Here is a 21,603-nt window from a genome sequence, read left to right as displayed (position 1 = left end):
ACAAAAAAGCAAGGTCTCTCTCTCTCACACACACACACCCCCATGCATTGAGCATTATCAGTCTTTTCCCAGATGAAAGCTGCTAGTCTGAGGAGATTGCTGTATTATAGGCAGAGAACAATAAAGTAGCTTTTTTAAACTCTACATATGTGGTTCTGGTCTTTTGTGCATGACAGTTTGATAGTAAATGAACTGCATTTTCTGATCAATGTTTATATTGGAAATTGTGTACCAGCACTCATACTGTTTTGATGCAGTTCTTGACTCAAAAGTTTAAAAATATTTGTACATTTTTCTCCTTTATAGGGAAATTCTTTTAAAATGTCTGTGGGAGGAAGGTTTTAAAATATGTACTTGGAGAAATTGAGAAATGCCCAGCTGAGAGCAAAACATTTATACATTTATGCTTAAATATGCATTACATATAAATGAACATGTTTACTCTTTAAAAAAAGAAATGTAGTTTATTGCAAAAATTAAATGATCTCTTATGGCCAGGCCAGAAATATACCTCTAATTAATTTAGCCCTAATCAAACATTTGATTGGCTACTTAACAATAACAATAATAGAGTTGGAAGGGAACTTGGAGGTCTTCTAGTCCAACCCCCTGCTTAGGCAGGAAATCCTAAACCATTTCAGACAAATGGTTGCCCAGTCTCTTCTTAAAAACGTCCAGTTTTGGAGCATTCAAAACTTCCTGAGGCAGGTTGTTCCACTGATTAATTGTTCTAACTATCAGAAAATTTCTCCTTAGTTCTAGGTGGCTTCTCTTTTTGATTGGTTGCCACCCATTACTTCTTGTCCTGCCTTCAGGTGCTTTGGAGAATAGATGGACTCCCTCTTCTTTGTGGCAGCCCCTGAAATATTGGAACACTGCTATCATGTCACCCCTCGCCCTTCTCTTCATTAAAGTAGACATACCCAATTCCAGCAACCATTCCTCTTATGTTTTAGCCTCCAGTCCCCTGATCATTTTTGTTGCTCTTTGAATGTGCAATACTATTTCAGTGCCTACTTTTTGTTTTATCCTAAAACCCAATTCAAGTGCTGCTTGTCATGCCTACAAGGTTAATTTATATATAAAGGACCAGTGCTTTTTTTGTAAAAGAAAAAGGTGCCGGAACTCACACATGTCATACAACCCGCCTTGCCTACCCTACAAGGTTCCATCCAAAAAAGGTGCCGGAACTCTGTTCTGAGCATTCTATGACAAAAAAAGCCCTGTAAAGGACGGTGGTTATTAGGAGGAAGGTGGGGGAAGAGTGATCAGCATGGCTCACATCTCTGCAGCAGTTTCCAAGATTCAGAGGATATTTGTCTATCATCCCCAAAGAAAAACACTTGCAGCTTCTTCATCTTATAAAGATCCTTTCCCAGAAAGACTATATTAAGTTCCTTTGAAAATTGATATCCAAAGAAGGCATGCTTGCATAGTGATTAAAAACAAACAAACAAAAAAAAACAACACAATACCCTACAGTGTGGGGAATGATTGGGAGCGAGTCAATTTACAACTTCCAGAAGAAGAAGAGAGGAGTTCTAACTCCACCATAAGGAACTTGGCACTCAGTTAAAAGATGTGGTCTCAGATGCACACTAGCCACTTTCCGAGGCATCAAGGGGGTCTTCCAGCACCACTGGTCTTGTGTGCTGCTGAATCTTTCTTTTCAAGGGTCACATAAAAACTGGCTGAAACCTCTGCAGCTGCAGTCCAGAATTAACCCTATATGGTTCACTTGGGAGTTAATTATCACCGACTGCTCAGAAGTATAATTTTCAGAAGCAGGCAACCGATATTAAGAGTACAGGAGTTTTGGCCTGCATACATGCTTTATTATTCTGCTGTTAGGAGGTTTGTTTGTTTGGGGTTGTTGTTGTTTTTTTGACTGAAGATGATAGCCTGTATCCAGACATAATCACGTTGTGATCCATAGTGGGAAACATATGGGAATGTGATGGACATAATGGGAATGTCTTAGGACACAGGATAACCTATTTCAAGCTGCGGAGGGGACCCAGGAGACTAGATTCTGCTATCCTGTGCCAACCTCATAAGACTGTCATAATATTTAAGGGGGAAAAAGGGAAGAAACCTCTATTTCCCTTACCTTGTATTCATCTGAACTAAAGCTGTTGAGGCACAAGAAAAGTTGAGAACAGCAAAAACAAACAACAAAACCCCTCTTGAAAGAGCTCCTCTGCGTACAGGAAGGTTTATTGCTTTTCAACTTACTATTAAAGCACATACTTGTTATCTGAAAACATAACATGGTAGTAAGGGCTTTTCTACCCTCAGTGTAACACTTTTAGGGACCAGCTTAAAATATATAAGAAGTTAAACACACACAGAGAGAGACACACACAAGCACACTTAAAATGTCACAGTATAGATTTTATTCTTTTAATTTCTAGGAATTTGTCAGACATAAAGACATTTTAATCCAGCATCAAAAGTGTCTCTTTAAGGCAGGAAAACCAAAGGCAGCATTAGCATATTAATGGGCTTCAGTTCTCAAAGCATAGCAGTGCTATTAACACCCAAGGAAAATCAAAGCAGAATTGATGGCATAAAGCTCTGAGGACTGCAGTGAAACCATTTTTAATATAGAAGTGGAGAAACATAAAAGTCTTCAAGCTATGGGTCACTGTCAACCAAGGAAATTGCAAAGTGAAACGTCATCTGAGATGACCATGAAATATAAGACGCTTCAGTAACTCGATGAATCACTGTCCTTCACCTTTCACACATGCATGCAAACATACAGGTTCACATAAAGTAAACACAGGATCCTTTCAACAAAGGAACATAAGGAACAAATATAAATGGGAGGGGAATCAATATCTTGCTATTCACAATACATCAAAAAATTAGTCTGATTTATTTTACATTGCATGTAAAGTAGATAATAAGTAAAACCCAGTAATGCTTAACGTACATTCTAGACTACAGTACTGAAATGTCACAGAGGCTCACAAACAAAGAACCAGCTCTATCAAAAGGATAGATCTCAATGATGCCCCATAAGAAAAATGCCCTATCAGATGTCCCAGCAAATCTCCTTGGTCTCAGTCTCAATAAAAGCTTGACAAAGAAAAAAACTTGAGAGAAAAAGTGAATGTATTCCTAGTAATTTCATGGTCAACAAATATACATCAGAATAAGTATATATATTAGGAGTCAGGAATTAATTAGGGAGGTGAGTGAAACATTAGATATGAGACAGTGAAATAAAATTGGGGTGCTAAATTATATTTATCTTTACTGTTAGAAAACTGATACTTTGTTATGAATTGTTGGTTTTTTTGAGAGGAAATTTGAAGAACAGTAAAATATGGATAATGGGAAATTCAAATTCTATGATTTACCTACAGAGGAAAAATAGATTACTTGATCCCACTGATCATCACTGAAGAGATCTTAAAGAAAGCAGATGTGAAATTGCCTGGCATCTAAAAAAACTATGTAACTTGTGCCTAAAAGCAGTTGCAACACCAATGAACTAGAAAGTGCTCAATGCATCTTTATCTGCCAGCAAGAGAAGATAGAGAAGGCAAAAAAAATGAAGATCCTAAGCAAAGCGTTGGTGGGTTAAGGTAGAGAAAACAGGGAGAGGATTCTAGAAGAAGGAAATAAATGGTGAAGTCTAAATAAGCTTCACAACACTCAAAGTCAAGAAAGGAGTCCTATGATGATGATGACAGACAAGGAAGTATTAAAATAGCTAAATTAAGGAGTTGCTATTTCTACAGTCTTGGCTGTGAAATTCCACTGTATGTTATTTCTTCTTTCATTGCAGCATTGTGGCTTGAGAACACCAGACAGGCAATAAAGACTTTTTAAAAAAGGCTGTATTGAGGGGGGGAAATCTACAAATTCCTCAAGGTCAGATGTGCATAAATCACTTGCCAAAACTCATGTGGCTTGCTTCTACCTTCATGGTATCACACAACTCAACATTCCCAAAATCAATCATTATTTTCCTTTTAGCCAAGAAACTCTGTTATTAGGACTGGAATAAGCAAGGACAACTTTTGAGCTGTGGTTTCAATTCCTGACTGTTTGGAGTCTGGTAATTTTAGTATCACATTCAGTATCCAGAATTTAACAGGTAGCAATAGTTGCTGAATTTTAATGCACCAGGAATGGAGGAAGGAAGTGATGGTATGAAGACAGGTTGTTTGAGGCCCAGACATTTGTCCATATCATATTTTCCATCATATCATGTTTACATCAAAAGTTAGCCATTGATTTGAAAATGAAAGATGGAATTCTTTTCATTATTAAGGAGTTTATAAATAATAGGATAATTTTAGTTTTTAACTTCCTAATAGTTGAAAAACATCCAGTGTATGATGACAAAAAATGTCATCAAATATTCAGGGTTGCAGAAGAAAATTATTAAGGCTCAAAAGTTTCTTTTAGTAATAATGCTTTAATACACTTTACCTTCAAAAAATCCTTTAAAATAAGACTTTCATTTATGTACTTGACTTAAGCAATTGTCTGATTGCCTTGCATATTTATATGAGCAGCAACATTTGCTATTATAGAATGTAAATAACAGAAAATCAATTTAGAAATATATGTTATCAAGGAGAAGTGCCATTAAATTCTTAATAAAATATTTATCAAGGGAATAACTGGTTAAGATTTTACCACTCTTAGAGCAGCATAGTGGTCATGAACAAGTGTGAGTGTATGTTTCATTGAGGCAATGTTTGTTTTCCCAACAAAACAGCAGGTATGTATTAACATAATAAATTTATGAAAACAAATTAAATAGCTAACTACATTTTAGAAAGCTAATATAAATTTGTACGAAACTGCTCAAGTGTATTGATCTGACTAGCCTTTAAGTTAGTAGCCTCAGATTTTACCTCAAAGCAAGGATTAAAAATACTATTTCTTATTGTGTAGCAACTTTTGCCTCCTTAGATTTATTTTGCTTACTTCTGGCAGTTCTACCATTTAAATAAAGGTTACATTATATCAGAGTTCTACAGCTGAAAGAAACCAAAGCAAATGATTATGTGCTTTTGCAGACTGGTTTGTTTCAGGAGAGAATCAACAGAGAATTATTTATGAACCAGATACTAAACACATGTAACTAAGGCCATGGAGAACATAGAGAGAATGATAAACCAAGAGATAAGTCTAGCAATAAGCTTCCAGAACAAGAGTAGTGAACAGCTAGCACTCCAGATACTCTTTAAAATAATAGGCACCCAGCATCTGTCACCATGAGCTCTACTGCCTAGGTGTACTGGGAGTTTTAGTTAACAGCTTCTGAATTGCCATAGATCCTTTCTTTCCTAAAAAAGACAATAGCCACATTGTCATTATTTAATAATGGCTATTCTCAAATTTGAGGATTTCCATAACCTGTGCCAGACAATAACTGTTGTCTCTGGGCACATCAGCCTGGAAAAGCAGTTAAATCATCATTCTTTGAAATTTGTAATTGTATTTGTATTATAATTTTTATAAAATACTATATTTAAATAGTTATTTTTATTCATTTAAAAGTGCAATAAAATATGAGTGTGGTTAAAAAACAACAGCAACAACCTTCTCAGAATTGCCACATATCTCCACAAATCTGGATATTTTAAATCCATATGGCTTGCCTTTATAAAAGTTTGATTTATATTCTTTCAATTGCCACTGTATCTATTATGATTCCACCAGATAGGACCTATTCTTAAACTGCTGCCTGTAATCAGTATGATAAAATTCTGGGAAGTGTGAGATCCTTGCATGGAAGCTGTGAATGCTCCAACACTGGAAGTCTTTAAGAAGAGATTGGACAGCCATTTGTCTGAACGGTATAGGGTTTCCTGCCTGAGCAGGGGGTTGGACTAGATGACCACCAAGGTCCCTTCCAACTTTATTATTGTTGTTATCGTTGCTGTTGTTATTAAATAAGGTGTTAACTAAGTAACTTATTTATAATTGTTTTCTCCCTTTTGCTTTGATTTCTGCACCTTTGCCTTTATTCTTTTCTTTTTTCTTTTTCATCTTTTTTCTTTCTTGATAGTTTTTGTTCTGTATTAAAAATTGTAAAAAAAAAATAAATCTAAAAATAATTCAAAAGTTCCCAGTGTAATTGGAACAGTCCTTTGCATTGTTACACCAATATTTAACGCAATCCATGTGGTAAAGACTACTATGGCTGAACCGAGCATTATTTTGGTGGTATAAACCTGACCAGTCACTTTTGAATAAAAGGTTTTTTTTTAAAAAAAATAAAAATAAAAATAAAAATGATGCTCTGAAAAGGTGCAGTTTGGTGAATGTTCTTGAAACATTTATCCCCCTGGGGGATTTCTCCTGTATCCTTTCATCTGAAATAATGTTGAGACAGTTTAAACTCTTTTTCATTGTGACATATTTATGCTACTATGAAAAGCCTTTGATAGATGCAAGTAAACAGGAACATTTTTTTTCCTGGGGAAAGAAACAAAACAGGGAAAAGGTTGCTTATCCTGATTCATTGTACCAATCAGAGAAAAGGGCAAGAGGGAATGGGGAGGGGAGGGTAAACGAAGGTTCTCCAATTGGGTTCAGTTTTTCCCTCTGCTCCCATCTCTGTTGCTCTAACAGTGTAACAGCAAACATTTCTGCATCTGGCTAAAAAAAGCTCTGCATGGATATTTCCATGTAGGTCACTAGGAACCAAGCTTGATTAGAAAACAACTTTACTTTTCCCAGAAGTTAGCACAAATGCTACTTCAGTCTTAATTGATTACAGTGAAAGCCTATGACTCAGAAGTAAATCCTAACGCAATCTTTTGACAGGAATTTGCCTATAGGATTGCAGTTTAAGAGACTGCACCATAGCCCAACGATTAATAGATTTTATTTATTTATTTTATTTATTCGGTTTATATACCGCCCTATTCCCAAAGGACTCAGGGCGGTTTACAAGGCAAAATTTAAAAACAATCCAATATAAAATTAAAATAAATTAAAATAAATTAAATTAAGTCTAGCCACAAAAATTAAATCACAATTTAAAAACATTAAACCCCTCAGTCCAGACCAGATAGCTCAAAGAGCCAGGTTTTTAGGTCCCGGTGAAATGAACGAAGGTCGGGGGCAGTCCGGAGTTCCGTTGGCAGTTGATTTCATAGGGCAGGCGCGCCCACAGAGAACGCCCTCCCCCTGTGGATCGCCCGTCGGCAATCCTTGACCGGCGGTACCCTGAGGAGGCAAAGAATCTAATAGAAATGCTAAAACCTTGCTGCGGTCTTTGGGAAACTACATATGAGATAGATTTGTATGACATGCTAAACCAAAAGAAAACAAGCCATATTTGGTTTTGGTATAATAAGAATAAAGCCATTCACAGCTGAGTTCGGGAGTGGAGGGAAACAATTAGCTGCGTACACAGCAGAGGCATCCTTGCTTTAAAATATTTTCCAAGTAAAAATGCCCAGCTTGCCTTCACAATTCTGAGACAGCTACTGTGGCTCACCAATCCTGCAAAAGGCATTTTTAAGATTTTCCTCACACATCTAAAACTTTCCAAAGGGATCAACTGTATTCTGAAGAAATTGGGAGAGTAGTAAATCTAGTTTGTCAAGTAGATGTTTCTAAAGAAGACAGTCTATCAAAGTTGTCACATATGGGTTTGCTGAGTGAACTAATGGCTATCTGCATTTCCATCTATTGGAACACATAACCTAGTCCACTATGTCAAGCAAATCTAATGCTGCAAATGTTAGGAAGATTACATCAATAAAATGTGCAATCTTTCTGTGGCATGTCAATAAGGAAATGTCATGTTGTGGGAAATGAAATTGGTCCTTTCCTTGACAGCATTTAGATGTGCAGTAGACCCAATAGAGTCCAAAAAACCAGTATCAAATGCTTTTGTCAATAAATGAGCCAATATCTCTAGTGAAGCATGCCTGTGGAGATGACCAGGGAAAATGCTGAAGCATCATACCAAATGTTCAGGAGGACACAGCTGCTCTGAAGATAAGACACTGAACTGCTGCCACTGGCCTTTGAGTGGGGGTTCCATAGCCCTAACATTAACATGTTCTTATCTTACCGTCTTACTGTACCTCTCTACCTATCCAATTCTTTTAGAGGAGGGGGCGATGCTTAATAATAATAATAATAATAATAATAATAATAATAATAATAATAATAATAATAATAATAATAATAATAATAATAATAATAATAATAATAATTATTATTTTATTTATATACCGCCCTTCTCCCGAAGGACTCAGGGCGGTGAACAGGGCAAATGTATAAAATACAAAAGTACAAAAGTTAAAAAGAATTAAACATAATGCCCAAGGTAAAAAACAATAAATACAAATATTAAGAACAATAAAAAACCCAACCCATCCCCCATCAGGCCAGGCTGGCTTGTTCAAATAAATGCGTTTTCAGATCGCGTCGGAAGGAGCAGAGGTTGGGTGCCATCCGGAGCTCAACCGGCAACCGATTCCATAACTCCGGGGCACCCACAGAGAAGGACCTCCCCCTGGGGGCCACCAATCGACATTCTCTGATCGGTGGCACCCTGAGGAGGCCCTCTCTGTGGGAACGCACAGGGCGGAGGGAAGTTGATGCCGGCAGCAGGTGCTCCCTAAGGTACTCCGGACCCATGCCATGTAGGGCCTTGCACACCATTACCGGTACCTTGAATCTCACTCGGAAGACAACTGGGAGCCAATGCAGCTCACGGAGCAGAGGTGTAACATGGGAGTATCGGGAGACTCCCAACACGACTCTCGCGGCTGCATTCTGTACCAGTTGGAGCCTTCGAGTGGTCCTCAAGGGCAGCCCCATGTAGAGAGCGTTGCAGTAGTCCAAATGAGAGGTCACGAGCACATGAGTGACCGTACACAGGGCATCCCAGTCTAGATAGGGCCGCAACTGGCGCACCAGGCGAACCTGGGCAAAGGCCCTCCTAGTCACGGCCACCATGTGATCTTAATTTCCCTGGCTTTGTTTCTTCAGTCTTAGTATACTGAGGAATGGCATCTTGTTTGTTGACTGTCAAAGACTACATTCCATTGGGGATAATCTACCTCAGCTAAATGTTAAGAATGGTTTAAACAAGCAGTGGGTAACATAAAGTGTTGGTGAGAACATCTATTCCATTTGTGAAACCCTTTCTAACCCTCTCTTTTAGTCTCCTTCTGACTCTTTCTCATTATTGTCTTACAAAAGGCTTGAACTCATTTCTTGCAGGTTAGTGAAATTAGGCAAATGACTGTATGAACACAAGTAGCTTCAAGATGCTGGTTGGCTATACTCATGCTGTATGTTAAATGTATGTTTCATGTAGAGAAAGAAGAGAGAGGTTGATATGGATCAGGAAGAATGAGAGGGCTAAAATCATCAATTTCTTGTCAATGCTGTAAACATTGGATGTTCCCGCTCTGACAACTGATGAAAATTGCAGCCATTTTCTCTTTGCTTTTAATATGCTTTTTCTGATATTTAGAAATCAGGTGCAGAAAGGGGTTGGGGGGTTGGGATGAAAGCTTGAGCTCAGTTAGCCATAACAATAACACTGTGTTGTGGGAACCCAAGGATGAGCTGATAACGTTTTGGTGGGCTGAGGAGCTAGGGAGAAAAACCACGTTTTAGGCTAATTGGAGAATGTGATTTATAACAGCTTATTGGGGGTGGGAATTGCACTTTGTTACTTTGTATCAAGGGAAGGGAATTTAGTTTTTGGGTTCAACTACTGTATGCAGTACTGATACTTTGTTTCCTGAATAAAATGTTCTTTAAGGAAGAATTTTTGCCTTGAAGTTCTTTTGATGGGTTTCATCTATTGGAACCATGACATTTCTATTATGGCACACTTATAGGTTCTCTGTGTATAGTTCCTAACTACTCCTCACATACTACAAATTTCATATATACTAGGAGATTTTTTTTATCTTGGCTCAAATTGAGGTACTATGGTATGTATTATGGAGACAGTGGAGAAATATAACTATTTCCCAAACAGCAATCATATGTGGGTTCTCAGACACAGAGGTCAAGGCAATATTGTTACTTTGTTCATTGCACTACTGATAGTATCTGGGACTCAAAAATCTGATTATTATAAATTTTAGCATACAAATCGTACAAGTTTAGCATACATGCCAAATTTTAGCATATCTATCATGCCAATAACATAATCAGAAAGAACCTGTAAAGAGCGGTATTTCATTAAAATTCATATTTTGGCCTATATCATTGGCTGTTTGGCATTGGCTGCATGGCCAATTCTAAATGAACACATGCTTAAAATGAAATTTTTATAAATAGCAATGGCATTTAGACTTATATATTGCTTCACAGTGCTTCACAGTGGTTTACAGAGTCAGCATATTGCCTCCAAGAATCTGGGTCTTCATTTTACCGACCTCGGAAGGCTGGAAGGTTGAGTCAATCTAAATATTAGCAAAGATAATGCAGTCAATACAAAAAAGCATAAAATGCATATGTTTTCTGAAGCAACATTGTGAACTGATATGTTTGTACATTGTATGATTGAACTGCTTAGTTTGAAGGCAGTATAAAATATTTTGAGGCATAAAATATTAAAATATTTTGTCTTAATCTTGGGTATGCCTTTTGAAGTTAGCAGTGTTATGCCCCCAATTAACTGCTGAAGAGTAAAACTGTTTTTGTCTCTAAGGTGTTATTGTATTAAAAAGGTAAAGGTAAAGGTTCCCCTGCACATGTGTGCTAGTCATTTCTAACTCTAGGGGCCAGTGCTCATCTCCGTTTCAAAGCCAAAGAGCCAGCACTTGTCCGAGGACATCTCCGTGGTCATGTGGCTGGCATGAATAGACGCCAAAGGCGCACAGAACGCTGTTACCTTCCCGCCGTTGTGGTCCCTATTTTTCTACTTGCATTTTTACATGCTTTCGAACTACTAGGTTGGCAGAAGCTGGGACAACTAACAGGCGCTCACTCTGTTACACGGCAATCAGGATTTGACCCGCCAAACTGCCGACATTCTGATCGACAAGCTCAGTGTCCTAACCCACTGAACCACCGCGTCCCTCTGTTATTGTATTAGTTTATATTAATTTGGACAATCCTGGCAGCCAAACGCTATTATATTCATATTTAATGTCAAAATGAAAAATATCCCATCAGAAACACACACACACACACACAGCATGAGAGATACAGATTAATTGGTGTAAAAATGCAATCACAAAATGTACATGATAAATTTTGCCTATCTAGCTTTAATGAATCAATATGGTCTTTTTGTGCCCAGTCAAGCAGAGGTTTTGCTAGCACAAATACTTTTGTTTACATTAAAAAGAAGGGAAATAAATTCATACAAAAATTACATGAAAGGCAAGGTTATAACTTCTTTTACAGATATTATTGCTTTTAAATAAGCTACAATATGAAATTATAAGAAATCAAGACCATTTCATTGCTCTCATCAATATTTCAATGTACATATTTATACAGAGACACTTTGTTTTTAAAACTTGGAAAAGGAAGGAGAAAAGTACTGAATAACACACCCAAATTTCAGAAAATTTCAAATATTATAAGAGAAATACTCTTGGAGGAAAAAGATACGATATTTAGATATTCAATTTTTAATTTACAGAGGATAAAGGAATTTATCCCTCTTTCTTCTTCTCACTTCTTTCTCCCCTGCACCTTCCTTTAATTCCTCCCTGGCTAAATGAGGTAATTGAGCAAAAATATGAAGGTATGACCTAAAGCTGTTAGCAATCAGGATTTTTAGCTTATCCACACACAAGACTTTCCTGGTTTAAACATGAACCTTTGCACAAAACAGATCCAGAAATGGCTCATAATCTGTCCTGGGAAGGTTTAGCAAAGTGGTTTTGCTTTGAATGTCTTTCAACAGTACTGGGGTGAGAGTAGCCATGACCCTGATAGGTCTATTCTCTTGGGCTTCTCATAGAACCTACCAACATTTTTTTTAGATATCTTCATGTTCCATGACCAAACGTTCTAATTTTATTTTGTTTTGGGGGCAGAGGGATGGAGAGAAAGAGAAAGACAGAAGTGTGCAAGTGTTTATTCCTCAAGGAGTAACAATTATTGTCTTATTTTACTTCAAAAACACTTTAATTTTACTGGAGAACTTTGGCACTATGCTGCACCAGCATCTTGTTAGCATGAATGTTTCAGGATTTACATCTCATTAAAGAAAAAAAGTAGACTGAAAAGTTAGGAGCTTTATTTATTTTGCCACAAGACAGTTTTTGGCAAAGTTCCGGTTAGGATTTCAACTTCTGCTATATACTCTAAAAATGAAAAGAATTCTGACACTTTATTAGGAAAGCATCTGTTTTGAAAAAAAGAAGGAAAAATAGAGGAAAAGAGATGAAAGAAATGGAAGTTGTTCTAGCATAATATAGAGAGGTCACGTGGACATTACACAATTAAACTAATTCCATAACTATCTAGGCAGTAACTTTGCTGATATCACACATGCACATGAGAATAAAAAGCCAAATGGTCGTAGAATATTAGAAAAACTAAAATCATTTAATTGTGAGTATGGATTCTAAGAACACTGCATACCTCTATACATATGTAGATAAGAAGCAATCTCTTTCTTCTTCGCATTTGTTGCTGTATTTTCTACAGTTTGAGTATCTGATGAATTGTAAAAAGTAAAGGCTAAACCCAATGTTACATGAGCTGACTATTTATTATTAAAAGACTGTCATTCTCCTTTTCCCTAGAAAGCAATAATTAACCACTAAATCTGATTCCAGTTATCCAGCGAAAAATTCAATGCAGGAGACATGGGGGCATTTAGGAAAAGACTGTGATGTTACTTTTAATTACTATACATTTAAAACATAAATATGACTTACCAGTAATGACTATTTTTTCTTCTTTTTCTTCCAGACCACGTGTGTACATTTTACCATAAAAACTGATCTTCAATGACCAAAAATATTTTGTTTGGATCTTAACCATTCAGATGTACTTAACCTAATATCTGCATAAATCAAATCAAGAAACCTACAGTACTTCAATACATTTCTTCCAGTTAATCCTGTTGGATGCTTTGTTTTTATGTGGGTTCAACTCACTGGCTTCCATTCAGATACTTAAGAATAAACTTATTTATAAAAGTGAGAAGATGGGACAGAAAGGGGAAACAAACTTAAAAGAAAAAAAATGGTTTACTATTGATGGATCTGTTTTTCTCACAAATCTATGCATCAGGGAGGCAAGTACCACAAACTGTTTTTATGCTTGTTGTTTACACTCTATGCAAACACAAAATAGGAGGTATCAGCTATATATGTTTACTATTTAAGTGATAAATTATATTCTGAAAGAATAATAAAGAAGAAGCAGAGAAACTGCTAACTAAAACATTCACAATTAAGACCAAGCAAAAAAATTATTTGCTCAATAACGATACATTTGTTTCGATTGGGTGGCTTGAGGCCCAGAGTTCTTCAAATGACCGAATGAAATGGGTCGCAAAGAAACCTATTATCTGCACATGTTGAATTGCGACTCAATGGCTCAGCAAGGCATCAAAGTGAGGCCTGTCCTGCTGAAACGGAACAGCCTGGATTCAGTTGATTTTAGAAGACATCCACATCATCGCAGGAGCAAATCACAACAAGTCCGATTTAAAGAGGATGGAGCAGATAACCCAACAGTTGCAGAATCAGAGCTGGAGGCAGGAGATACCCAAGATCCATGTGTACTGGATAAAATACAAACCTCCCAAGCCCATAACTTAGTAAATGATTCACTCTGTTTTCTGCCATCTTGCAAAGGATTACAAAATATCGCCATACAGACTTCTCCAAGCCTCAGGAAGCATTTTCCAGTATTTAAAAAGAAAAGAATTACAACAAGCAAGTCTCTAACAGAAATGCCAAAAGAGTCTGAATATACTTTTCAAGTCAATGGCAATCTTTCTCAACAGGACATTATCTCTTCTAGTCTCTCTTACTTGAGTATCGCTCAGCGTTTAAATGATGGGCCAAAAACAACAGCAAATACTCTATTCAGAAGGGTACCTAAAGCACAAAGCAATGGCCCTGTCCATTTGGGTTCTGATCAACTTGCAATATTAGAAACAGCCACTGTTTCTACCCAGGTGCCTGAATATACACACCTGGGTTCTGCACTAGACAATTTTTCCATTTATCCAGATATACAAGAGAACTTAAGGAGCTCCACTAATCCTTCTCCCACTAAAGGGGAAGCCGAGGAAATATGTCCCATGCTGGTGGAGTCTGAAAACCTGACTTGTGTAAGTCAGAACTGTAATGATGCTCAAATGGGTCAGAATTCATGTGAAGAGAAAAGTTACACTGAGCTGCCATCTAAGAATGATATCAGTACTAAGGAAAACGTTCTCCCATTGTCTCAGTTTCACCACAATCCTTTACCCTGCTCTCTACCAGAGCCTCAGCAGTCAGTACAATCGCAAGTAGACACTGGCCCTAAGATACAGATGAATGACAACCAAACATTATTCACTATCAACAGCATGTCACCTCTTATTCCCTCTTGTCAAACTGTAACAGAAAACATTTCCACTAATACCGAAGTGCCACAGTACAACAACTGCTTAGAAGGCTTTCATATAAATGCCTATCTTTCAGGGGCTGAAACAAAATCGGAAAAGAAAGAGATTAAAGAAATTAATCAAATTCATTTGGCACACAGCGAACTATGTGCCCTACAAGGCAGACTTCAGTCCGTGGAGGAATCTTTGCTGTCAAACCAGGAGAAGATTAAAGTCCTCTTGAACGTAATTCAAGACATGGAAAAGGCCAGAGCCCTCAATGAAGGGTATGTTGTGTCTTATATTTACCGTTACTTTATTCAAACTAACTAAAGAGAACATTATCTGCTTTACATTTAACTCTCATATATATTCTTAGGGAACAATTGGTAGCAAAATCACATTTTCTATGCTATTTCTATGCTGCTTTGTCTCCATTGTAAATAATCTTTTCAGCTGCCCCTTCAGCATGAATTTTATGGAAAATGTTTGTAAGTTTTATCAATGTTAAAGTAAAGCTGAGATGCTAAAATTTTGCTAGTCTAAGAAGGTTTCATTCTCCTAGGCTCTTTCATTCTGATTCAGATAGGGCTAAATTATACATGGGACTAGCATGAACCTGATTTGTTGGCAAAAACATATTAAAAACCCTGAAATTGGCCATCTGCCCCCTCCTCATTTTTTAAAAAAAATGTTTCCTCAGCTGCTAAATCTTGGTAAAAGGAGAAGAGTGTTCTCAAGATCATTGTATAAAGTTAGTAGCAGTGGTAGTGTCTGAATCAGGCCTTCTCTTTAGATAGCCACACATATAACCATGGTTCCATATATATCTATTTAATTCAATCTGCATCTAAGAATTTAAATTATAAGTGATGTTATATATAAACATTGCCTTTCTGCCTTATGTTCATTTTACTGAATATACATGGCAAAAGATATGCAAGATATTATTAAATTCTACTGGTTATAAGTACTGACAACTTCAAGTTGGGCACTCTTATGCTAGGACACAGAAGTCCATGAAACATTTGCCTTACAAAAAGTATTATCCTTTGATTACTGTCCACTTACAAAGCTACTCAATTTATTACTAAAAAGAGTGTATGTTTTACACCTCTTTTTTTATGAAAAAGTAACTAGATTTGGTTAAGGGTCTTGATCCTTTTATGTGGTACAGTAACAAAAAAATCCATTTGAAGTTAGCATGCCATTATTACAAGATGTAAATATGCTTTCACACATAATATTATTTGTTGCTATCTCAGGAAACTCTGTTGCTTCTAAAATCAAGAATTCTGGAATTAATTATGTGGGTGCTGCAAAGTTTAAATTGATTTACTTTTCTTAAGGATGCATACTGATGGACCAGTAATACCAATCACTTTAAAGATACCAGCTTTTTAATGATAAACTTACTTTGAAATGGAACTTCCAGAAAGCAAGCTACTCAATCAAATGATCGCCTTAAATGGATGGAACTCACGTTACCAATTTTTAAAGATTTTTTTTCCCAAAGAACCTCTCAAAATTTAGAGAGCATTGATGGCTTCCCCCAAAAAATGAAAGAGAAACTTCTTTAACAGCTGTGAATGATTTATCACATACTCCAAAACATAATGACGTGCTGTATCAAATGAAATGTATCAGATAAGAAGAGTAAAAAATTAGAAAAAAAATCACATGAATGAAATCCCATAAAAGATAAAAAGTGTAAAACTACAAATGAAAATAATTTACATCTCAAACTCAGGAGCGAGTGAGCATATCTGTAGTCATTTGGCTGGATTTTCATAGCAGTAACTCCTTAACAGCCCCAACTTCCTGCTCCTGATCAAAAGCCATGAAATCCAATTGTTCAGTTTCCTCTTCTCAAACTTGTAAAAGCAGCCTTTCCTGAGTTTCATCCTCAGGATAAAAGTATTGAGTTCCCTTGTCTACTCTGAGTGCCCAGAATGAGATGCACCTTATTAACAAGGCCCACTCTTCAGGTTGGCTGGAGTTGCTGCCATAAGCAAAAAAGACCATTGAAGAACAGTCCTTCACTCTTACAGTGAGTTCTAACAGTGATCTGGTCTCGAGTGTGCAATCCTGGCTTATACATAGTTAGCTCGTTGCCAAACTGTGATCTTCTGCTTGGACAAGGCAATGGTCTGCTTGTCCAGACAGAACAAGAACCATGTTTAACAAAAGGAGTTTAATTCACTCTAGGGGAACATTACAGAAATTTCCTAATTATTGTGAATGTCATGGTACCCCTAATTTTCAGACTGCTTCTATTATAATAAACTACTTCATGCTCATTGGTGTCATGCTACTGCAATTAACATATTTGTTCCACTCAGCCAGAAACATTTACTCTAACCCCTTCATTATAGGGACAGGGGGGAAAAATCTGTGACCTACATATTCAAGAAGAAGCAAAATTGGTTCCATTTTTTTTCTTTCCTAACCAACCAGCACTAAATCTGTACTTCTGACAAGTATGGTTTTTTCTAATATCTAATAATATTTAAAATATTTAAAACCACTGAGGAAAAATATTAACAATATTAACAACATTATTAAACAACCTATATTTTGCTTTTGGGCAATTCTTACCTAGAGTATACTCCAAGTCTAACTTAATTTTATTCATCCCAATTTATTTGGCTATGGGTCCCTTTAATAATACTGTACGAATGTCTCTGAATTCATCTGATTTAAGGTAATCTGTATTTGGATGCACATGAGGTACAAGGTGTGGAAGCATGACACTTGCTCTTAATGTTAAAAATACTGTCAAAGCAATTACAGCCTGAAACGCACAAACAATATCAGTTTCAATTTCTGTATCTATCAGAGGAACTTAATAGCCATAAAATGATTCATTGGTGTGAAAGGCAAGGTTTACTGCCATTCTAATTGCCTAAGTTCAGGACCAGAGATGCTGCAATAGTCTTTAACAACTAGTGAAATTCCATAATAGCTCCAAAATGTGATTGCCAACTCCAGTCTTCACTGATGCAGTCATAATTCTAACAGTTTTTAGATTTAGATAGTGAAAACGGTCCTTTGCAAAGGAACAATACAACAACTATTCTCATATTATCATAAGCTTATGCTGCTGTAATTAACATATTTATTTCACTCAGCTAGAAATAAGCCCAAACCACACAGGAAAATGAAATAGTTCAACAATGGTCCAAAGCCAGCTTGGTCTCATAGATAATATACTCATTCTTTAAGAATTAATGCTTTGTCCCCAATGTATTCTTGGAACTCTCATCTGTTGTTTTATGAATAAAGGAAGCATTTATTTACTGAACTAGTTTTCCCTTAGTGCTGAGTATGTGTATATGCATTTTTGTTCATCTGCATGTGCATAATAATTATAGAACAACACAAAGGGGAAGGGAGAAACCACCAAAATATACAACAGAGACAGATAAACAGACAGTCTTCAGCACAGTTAACAGTTTATGCTATAGATCAGGGCTTTTCAACCTTTTCACCCATTGTACCACTTTTAGGATATGGCAATATCTGAGTACCACCAGTCGCCTAGCAAGGTGTCAAAAACTTGATGACCAAAAAAAAAAAAGGAAAAAAGTGATGAAGTACAGGTAGTCCTCGACTTACAACAGTTCACTTAGTAACTGTTTGAAGTTACAATGGCACTGAAAAAAGTGCCCCCTCAAGCCACAGCCTAGCAAGACACCTGCCTGCCTGCCTGGCAGCGCTCTTCCTTCTGTCCGAGGTTTTCATTGTTGTGAGCATTTCTGTTGAGGATTGGCAGTGGGTGTGGGGTGTGGGGGTGTTTGGTTTTTATTTCCCCCCCTCTCTGCTGGGTGGTTGCAGCAAGTTTTGGTCACTTCACATGACCCTGGGACACTGTGACCATCATAAACATGAATCAATTGCCAAGCATCTGAATGTAAATCACAAGACCCTGGAGGTGCTGCAACATTCCAGCTGATCGGCGCTTATTCTTGGCTCAGCAAAAGTGCCAGGATCAGTGCTGAGCTCCAGCTGGAGCCTGGCGCTGATCCTGGCACTTCCGCTGAGCCCTGATGGCCCTGCATCTCCAGCCATCCCTCGCTCAGGCTTGTACGGTGCTGTCATTCCCCTCCCCCACTACCACTTTTCTAGTATGGTCGTGTACCACCTGCCAGGTGCCAATGAACCACAGGTGGTACCCGTACCACTGGTTTTAAAGCCTTGCTGTAGATTTCTGCTTCCTTAATTAGGTATTCAAGAGACAGTTTGATGTAGTGGGGAAGCCTTCAGACTAGAAACTGGGAGACTGTGACTTCTAGTTCTGTCTGCCTTAGACACAAAACCAGCAGGCCAATGTCAGGCCAATCACCCTCTCTCAGCTCTAGGAAGCAGGCAGTGGCAAACCACTTCTGAAATGTTGCCCAAAAAAGTACAGAAACTAATTCAGCCAGTCACCAGAAGTCAACACTGATTCAAAGGCATGTGTGGGTCTCTCTCTCACACACATACACAAATACACACACATAGATACATTCTCTTGGAGTCTTTTTTTAAAAGGTTATAGCAGTGTAATCCAAAAGCATTACAAGAGGACCAACAGACCTTGACCAGTGTGCCAAAAATGAAGCAGGGTCAAATTTAATTAGCACATGGACAGGAGTTTATTAGGGAATCCTAGGACTAAAGTTAGTCTGGGAAATAACACTTTTGTTTTGGAAAAACACAGAAGGCAATGGCAGACAAATTCTGTTTCGTCGCAAGGAAAACAACACATACCTGTCCAGTAGTTACAAGGAGTAAAGCTCAATGCTTTGGTTTTTTGAAAACTTTTGTGGTAGCACAATGTAATTGTATTAGAAAAGGAGTAAGATGAGTTCCTCAGAAAGCAGTCAGGAATTCATTTGAGGTTGAATAATCAGTCAACAACTCCTGGTTGATTATTATTCTTCAGGCAGAGAATCTCACTAAAGTCGCACATGGAGGTCATTTTTTTGAAAAGAGGTCCTAGTTACTGCCTTTCTCCCTTGATGATTCTTGATCTTGATGGATGTATGCCAAGCTCAGCTTTGATTATTCCCTAAAATTATTTTGATTAGAATTGGATTGTAATAATATGGTCCACTAGCAGCAAATATATTACCAAAATAAAAATATTTGGTGACCATGTGCCATCTTGAAAAAGTTTAAGATGCTTATTCATGTTCCAGAATAAAAAGTGTATGAATTAGGAAGATCATGGTGCAGAAAAGCATGCACTAAATGCAGAAACAAAAGAAATCTGTGGACCTTTAGCAATCCCCCTAGGGTTTTGTTTTTTTTTTAAATTGTCACGGTTAATCTGTGCTTCATATAAATTTCAAGAGCTGTTTTTAGCCTGACATATATGCAGACATTCACAGTCATAATGTCCACTGAGAGTTGTGCTGAACAAATACCTTCAGAGAACTAGCCACTTTTCAAAGCAAAGCAGCCGCTCTAAATCACTTGATGAGCATGAATGAATAACAGACAAATTAGGGAATAATTGCATTTATACTTGAAGCATCTCAAGGGTGCCTTTAAAAACCTAAAAAAGAAGTTACCAACAGATGACAATTGCATGATATTTGCCACACTTTTATTCCAGTAATTATAGGTAGTTCTCAACTTACAACCACAACTGAGCCACAACCACTTTGATTGCTAAGCAAGACAGTTGTTAAGGGAATTTTGCCCCATTTTGCGACCTTTCTTGCCACAGTGGTTAAGTGTGGCAGTTATTACGTTAGTATCACAGTTAAGTGCATCTGGCTTCCCCATTAACTTTGTCAAAAGATCGCAAAAGGTGATGACATAACCCCAGGACACTACAACTGTCATGAATATGGGTCAGTTGCCAAGCATCTGAATTTTGATCCCATGACCATAGGAATGCTGCAACGGTCATAAGTGTGAAAACGGGCATAAGTCACTTTTTTCAGTGCCGTTATAACTTCCAATGGTCACTAAATGAACTGTTGTAAGCCCAGGACTATCTGTACTATGAAAAGATAATGTATCATAGGTTCATTCCCAGCTCTCGATACTCCCGATACTCCCGATACTCCCATGTCACACCTCTGCTCCGTGAGCTGCATTGGTTGCCAGTTGTCTTCCGGGTGAGATTCAAGGTACTAGTAATGGTGTTTAAGGCCCTACATGGCAGGGGTCCGGAGTACCTTAGGGAACACCTGCTGCCGGCATCAACTTCCCTTCGCCCTGTGCGTTCCCACAGAGAGGGCCTCCTCAGGGTGCCACCGATCAGAGAATGTTGATTGGTGGCCCCCAGGGGGAGGTCCTTCTCTGTGGGCGCCCCGGAGCTATGGAATCGGTTACCGGTTGAGCTCCGGATGGCGCCCGATCTTCGCTCCTTCCGCCGCGATCTAAAGACATTCTTATTTGAACAAGCTGGCCTGGCCTGATAGAGGATTGGTGGGGTTTTTATTGTTATTTTAATATTTGTATTTACTGTTTTTAGTGGGCATATATTTAATTCTTTTTTAACTTTTGTAACTTTGTATTTTTTATTCTTGCCCTGTTCACCGCCCTGAGTCCTTCGGGAGAAGGGCGGTATATAAATAAAATTATTATTATTATTATTATTATTATTATTATTATTATTATTATTATTATTATTATTATTATTATTATTATTATTATTATTATTATTCCCCATCAGAAGTAGGTCAAGACTTTTTCCATGTCAGTGAAAAAGACCATCTGAATCCACCTCCCTGGCAAATGATAATATAACCCACTGCAGGCTTTCTTGGAAGGATATCCATCCCCAATACTTTTGTGAGCTTATTCCCATCAGAATTGGAATTGCAATTAACCTTTGCCAAATTAAAACCAAGATCCTTATAATAAATTTAATATTTATAGAAGAAAATAACCATAGAACATCCAAGGAAATAAATGTAGAGTTGCCGATTTTATAAATAAATCATAGCAGCTATTGTTTATTGCAGACGGAACTTCTATCGCACTGGCCAAGATCTCAACAACTGCAGCACTTGCCAGAACACCGCATGTATCATTTACAGGTACCTCCTATCAATGGGTAATTGTATATATCT

General features: G+C 37.4%; 2 protein-coding genes across 2 annotated transcripts in view; one reads left to right on the top strand and one right to left on the bottom strand.

The window, feature by feature from the left end:
• Positions 1 to 21,603, bottom strand: part of DOCK2 (dedicator of cytokinesis 2) — a 322,065-nt gene that overhangs the window by 168,484 nt on the left and 131,978 nt on the right. The window lies entirely within an intron of this gene.
• INSYN2B (inhibitory synaptic factor family member 2B) overlaps positions 13,511 to 21,603 on the top strand; it is a gene marked incomplete at its 3' end in the record, with an annotated part of 30,818 nt that continues 22,725 nt past the window's right edge. The window contains exons 1-2 of the mRNA XM_081319662.1: positions 13,511 to 14,817; positions 21,496 to 21,570. Of these exons, the coding sequence (XP_081175788.1) occupies positions 13,526 to 14,817; positions 21,496 to 21,570 (1,367 nt within the window). The 5' untranslated portion in view covers positions 13,511 to 13,525. The remainder of the gene's footprint in view (positions 14,818 to 21,495; positions 21,571 to 21,603) is intronic.

The sequence above is a fragment of the Vipera berus genome, assembly GCF_964194415.1.
Source record: "Vipera berus genome assembly, chromosome: 2".
NCBI classification, from domain to species: Eukaryota; Metazoa; Chordata; class Lepidosauria; order Squamata; family Viperidae; genus Vipera; species Vipera berus.
Note: the sequence above shows the minus strand (reverse complement) of the source record. Positions and strands in the feature narration are given on the sequence as shown.